The sequence below is a fragment of the Scardinius erythrophthalmus genome, assembly GCF_964197995.2.
Source record: "Scardinius erythrophthalmus genome assembly, chromosome: 16".
NCBI lineage: Eukaryota > Metazoa > Chordata > Actinopteri > Cypriniformes > Leuciscidae > Scardinius > Scardinius erythrophthalmus.
In genome coordinates this window covers 4,878,588-4,884,167 of record NC_138236.1, presented here as the reverse complement: position 1 = coordinate 4,884,167, position 5,580 = coordinate 4,878,588, and the positions used below count along the sequence as shown (strand labels likewise).

The 5,580-nt window shown below is 43.2% G+C and overlaps 1 protein-coding gene across 1 annotated transcript; it reads left to right on the top strand.

Annotated features, from left to right (window-relative positions):
- fzd1 (frizzled class receptor 1) lies at window positions 1-3,813 on the top strand. Its single transcript, XM_081389231.1, has one exon. It carries the CDS (start codon window positions 579-581, stop codon window positions 2,196-2,198), a length of 1,620 nt encoding a protein of 539 aa, XP_081245357.1. The 5' UTR covers window positions 1-578; the 3' UTR covers window positions 2,199-3,813.
- The last annotated feature ends 1,767 nt before the right edge of the window (window positions 3,814-5,580 follow it).

Below are 5,580 nucleotides of genomic sequence, written 5' to 3'. Positions count from 1 at the left end.
TATATATAATTACATCCTGTATTTGTACGGTTTTGTTTACAGTATACAGTGTAATGTTCGTAGCCTACTCCATTTGAATTTGTATTTGTCATGTAAACAAAACTTGACAAGACAAATATAGCAGCATTCTCTCTGACTTACTGTTCTTCTGTCTAAAGAGAGCAGATCAAATGCGTTCCATTCGACAACCCTATACACTCAAAGAACAAACGTTAAAAGAACGTAAAAAGAACGCAAAACGAACCACAAGCGAAAGAAATCTCGACGCTCCCTAACACGAGCCATCTGTCCGTAAACCCCGCCCGCGTTTCGCTTATGAACAGCAGACAGCGGGGCGCCTGGAAACAGGTTTGAACAGCTCACAGAAACTCTGACTCCACACAGCGCGACTCTTTATTCTTGTCAGGCATTTGTGTGCTTTTCTTTTCTTCGCTCGTTTCGTAATCCGAGGAGCAGCGTCTGGGGCGCCGCCGCACTTTCCTAAAAGTTTGTCCGGAGTAAAAGCCCGTTTGACAGGATAAATCAACAAAAGGAGGAAGAGCGCTGGCGCAAAAGGAGACAAACCGCAGAAGGAAAGTATGGCCGCGCGCGATGCGTCCGCGCTCTTCCTGCTCGCCTTTGGAATATTGGGAGTGAGCGCGCAGTACGGAGACCGCGGCATGTCGATTCCCGAGCACGGCTTCTGCCAGCCCATCTCCATCCCTCTGTGCACGGACATCGCGTACAACGAGACCATCATGCCCAATCTCCTCGGCCACACGAACCAGGAGGACGCGGGGCTGGAGGTGCACCAGTTCTACCCGCTCGTCAAAGTGCAATGCTCGCCGGACCTCAAGTTCTTCCTGTGCTCCATGTACGCGCCGGTGTGCACGGTGCTGGAGCAAGCACTACCGCCGTGCCGCTCGCTGTGTGAGCGCGCGCGTCAGGGCTGCGAGGCTCTCATGAACAAATTCGGCTTCCAGTGGCCAGAGAGTCTGGCGTGCGAATCGTTCCCGGTGCACGGCGGAGAGCTGTGCGTGGGTCAGAACACGTCGAGCGCGCCCGTCAACCCGACGCCAGATGTGACACAAGCGACACCCGACCACAACCGAAAGGGGCGTTTTAAGTGCCCGGCGTCGCTAAAAGTGCCGCCGTACCTCAACTACCGCTTTCTGGGTGAGGAGAACTGCGGCGCGCCGTGCGAACCCAAAAAACTCCACGGGATGATGTACTTCAGCGAGGACGAGCAGAAGTTCGCGAGGATTTGGATCGGGATTTGGTCGGTTTTGTGCTGCGCGTCCACTTTGTTCACCGTCCTGACTTATTTGGTGGACATGAAGCGCTTTAGTTACCCGGAGAGACCCATTATATTCCTTTCCGGGTGTTACACGATGGTGTCCATCGCGTACATCGCCGGGTTTCTGCTGGAAGACAAAGTGGTTTGCAACGAGCAATTCGAGAATGAGTTCCGGACGGTGGTGCAGGGCACCAAAAAAGAAGGTTGCACCATTCTGTTCATGATGCTGTACTTCTTCAGCATGTCCAGCTCCATCTGGTGGGTCATTCTGGCGCTCACCTGGTTCCTCGCGGCCGGGATGAAATGGGGCCACGAGGCCATCGAAGCGAACTCCCAGTACTTCCACCTGGCGGCGTGGGCAGTCCCGGCCATCAAGACCATCACCATCCTGGCGGTGGGTCAAGTGGATGGAGATGTCCTGAGCGGAGTCTGCTTCGTGGGCATCAACAGCGTGGACGCGCTCCGCGGCTTCGTCCTCGCGCCCCTGTTCGTCTACCTGTTCATCGGCACCTCGTTCCTCCTGGCGGGGTTTGTGTCTCTGTTCCGCATCAGGACCATCATGAAGCACGACGGCACCAAGACGGAGAAGCTGGAGAAGCTGATGGTGCGCATCGGCATCTTCAGCGTCCTGTACACGGTTCCGGCCACCATCGTGATCGCGTGCTACTTCTACGAACAGGCCTTTCGCGCGCAGTGGGAACAAACCTGGAGCGCGCAGTCGTGCAAGACGTACGCGGTGCCGTGTCCCGCGCACAACCCGCAAATGAACCCGGATTTCACGGTGTTTATGATCAAGTACCTAATGACACTGATTGTGGGAATCACATCTGGATTCTGGATATGGTCCGGAAAGACGCTGAATTCATGGAGAAAGTTCTACACGAGACTGGCAAACAGCAAACATGGAGAAACAACAGTGTGACGAACTGCTTTTTTTTTATCCGTCACTTTTTTTCTGATGGAAAAACAACTGTTTAAACAGATGTACATAAACATTGTGATTTTTTTGTAAGTATATATTTGTATTTAAATCTCACGTGGATGTTCTTTTTTAATCAAAGGAACTTTTTTTGGACAGACCGTATTGTTTTGGAGATTATTTATGCCTTTTCTCTTGGAATGTTCTGGGTGGGGATCTGTTTTTTAAAGCCTGTATGTAAAACTGTGTCTTTTTTATCGACATCAGTATTTCCACGGGCAAATATTCAAACTGCTTTTTACATGCAAATAATGCAGAAATAATAATAATGTGTGTGAATCGTGCACCCAGCACTTACGGCTGCATATAATGGAACGAATTGAGCTTTAAATTAAAGCTTTGTGACTGAGATTTGTCTGAGTGCAGATGAATTATAGTACTGGAATGTTTAATGGAGGCTGAGAACAAAAACAGTAAGTGCTCATGGTTCATGTGTGCTGGAAAATCTGCTTAACCCAGCATGAACTGGTTTGCTGGTCTCCCAATCTGGTCTGGCTCGGAGAGCAGCAATCTCAGGCTGTTTTAAAATGTTTTTAAGATGTAAAGTCAAGTGCCTTTTTCATTTTGGAGCAGCATTGGGCTCAGGCCTGCACTTTTGTTTAACTCAAAGAAATGTATACATGTGTTTCTTCAGTCTGTAATGATGCTTCTGAAGGCTGTGTGTTCTCCAATGGCTCTTTTGCACAGAAGTACCTCTAAATATACAGCTAGAACAGGATGGATGGTGTTTGCAATGCACTTCTCAAATAGTTTAATGTCTTTATTGGTATCGTAACTAATCCATGAATATGATGTGAAAATTGGCATGTTGACTCTCTGGTGCGAATGTGTAGCGATAAACCGATAAATCGGCCGATATTTGGCCCTTTTGAGATGGTCAGCAGCGATAATCGTGTCCGCTCGTCCTGTTTGTCATTTCCAAAATCTACCGGCAGGCGTGCTGATGGATAATGCAGTTTGTTTTCAGATCATTTCTGGGTATCGGTATCAACATCAGCCATTAAAAACCCCACATCGGTCAAGCACTACATAGTAATTCACATCAGCCTGTTCATAATTCTTCATGGTTTGTCGTGTGCTTTTTTTATGCCCTTTACTGATCATGAGAAAATGTTGATTCTTGATTGTTTAAGGCAAATATCTCATGCAAATGAATGTTTTTGTTTTTCCAAAGGAAAATGCACATGGTGGTTGCGGAAAGCACTGGCTGATTGAGACCTGCTCTTAAACTCCTGTTCTGTTGAGATGCATCATGCATGAATCTGACATGTATTTAATCACTCTAGCATTACAGTTTTCTACACCGGTGACATCTGTTATTTTCTGCTTTCTCATACTTCTGTGATACTATCAAAAAACCCTTTATATTTATAGACAATAGTTTATATTATTCACTTCTTTAAAGAATAAACTTCTCATTTGTACAAAATGTTTCTTTGCTTTGGCAAGTGAGTTTGTTTTGAAGGCAGATTTTTTCTTTTTTGTTTTCCCAAAAATGGAAATCCAGTCATCATTTACTCACCCTCATGTCGTTCCAAACCTGTAAGATTTTCTTTCTTCTTCGGAACACAAATGAAGATATTTTTTGATGAAATCTGAGAGTTCATAAAGAGATCGTAAAAACTAATCAATATGAATTGAGCAGTTTAGTCCAAAATTTCTGAAGACACACGATCGCTTTATATGATGAACACTGAATTTAGGCTTTTATTCACATTCATCAACTCATATCAGTTGTGATAAACAGAAGCTCAAGCGTGTTCACTTGACGTTCACGTGTTACGCAGAACGTTTGAGCTTCAGCGAGAACCAATGAGGTTCATCCTCGTGTTACGCATCACGTTTGAGCTTCAGCAAGAACCAATAAAGTTGTTCTCATGCATCAAGCAGGTTCGGTTGAGCTTCTGTTTATGTTCGCTGATCAATGTTTAAATGTGAATCAAAGCCTAAATTAAATCTGTTCATGATATAAAGCTCAATTCATATGAGCTCATTAATTTACGATCTCTTTATTAACTTTTTAAAGCGTCAAAGTAGTAGCGTAGCTGTCAATGGAGCGACAGAAAGCTCTAAGATTTCATTAAAAAGATCTTCATTTGTGTTCTGAAGATGAACGAAAGTCTTACGGGTTTGGAATGACACGACGGTGAGTACTGTAAAGGATGACTGGATTTTAAGTGAACTATCCCTTTATTCTTTTTCTTAATACCGTTACCTGGTTTTACTATGAGGCCTGCTTCTGTTTATAATTGTGTTACTTATGCAATGATGAGACAGTGTTTTTCAGTAACACTTTACAATAAGATTCTGTATTAGCTAATGTATCATGAACTAACAATGTTTTTAATGCATTCAGCCTATGTCAATTTGAATGGAGTATTGTTCATTGTTATCACATTAGTTCATAATGCATGAATAAATTGACATTAACGAAGAGTAAATGCTGCCAAAAATATGCCAAAAATATTGCGGGTTGACTATTGCTGTAACTAATGTTGGCGTATTCAAACTTATTGCAAAGTGTTACCATGACTTGTGAGATGTTTGGTTATGTAATATAGGGCAGACTGTACTACATATGTCTGCAGGTTGTTTGTGTTATTCAGACAGACCTCAAATGATAAATGTCCTCTGAAGTGTTCAGCTTCTCTCATGTCTAGTGAGAACAAAAACGCACGAGTTGAACAGGTCCAGTCCTGCTTACTGTCACTGTTAACATAATTTGAATAGACAGTTAGATGGAGTCATTGAGTAGACTGTGCTACAACTGTCACCAACATGTTGAATCAAAGGGGCACAACATTTGTAAGTAAAAGTTTAATGATGATCTAAATGGCTCTAAAACCTGGAAATTTCAATGAATTTGAAAAATTGGGAGTTCCAGGTCTAAAAAAGTCATGTAAAGGAGTAAAATATTGGAGACTTAATGGAAATTTCTATATTTGTTTTGTGCTGCTCGAAATAATTTAATTATGTGATTAGATAGCACTCTTTGTGTGTGCTTGTTTGAAGTAAAACATGCCCACAAACCATTATTTGTGAACTATCCGTCTGTCAGATATTTTCGTATTTTAATTATGTTACAAAATGCTTTGGTCTTAAAGTGTGGGAACTCTAAATAATGTGTTTTATAAGTTTGATGTGGTTGTTTCAATCAAGTAGGCCTATGCACTGCAGTTTTAGGGGCTGTTCCCACAGAAGTGCTATTTTTCCCTTGTTTCCAACACGTCCTTTTAAAAATTGAAAGTCAAAAGTCCAACTTTAAAAAACGCGTCCCAAGTCCTTGTGCTATTTTTCGTTCCTTTGACTATGTTGTTTTTAAGAG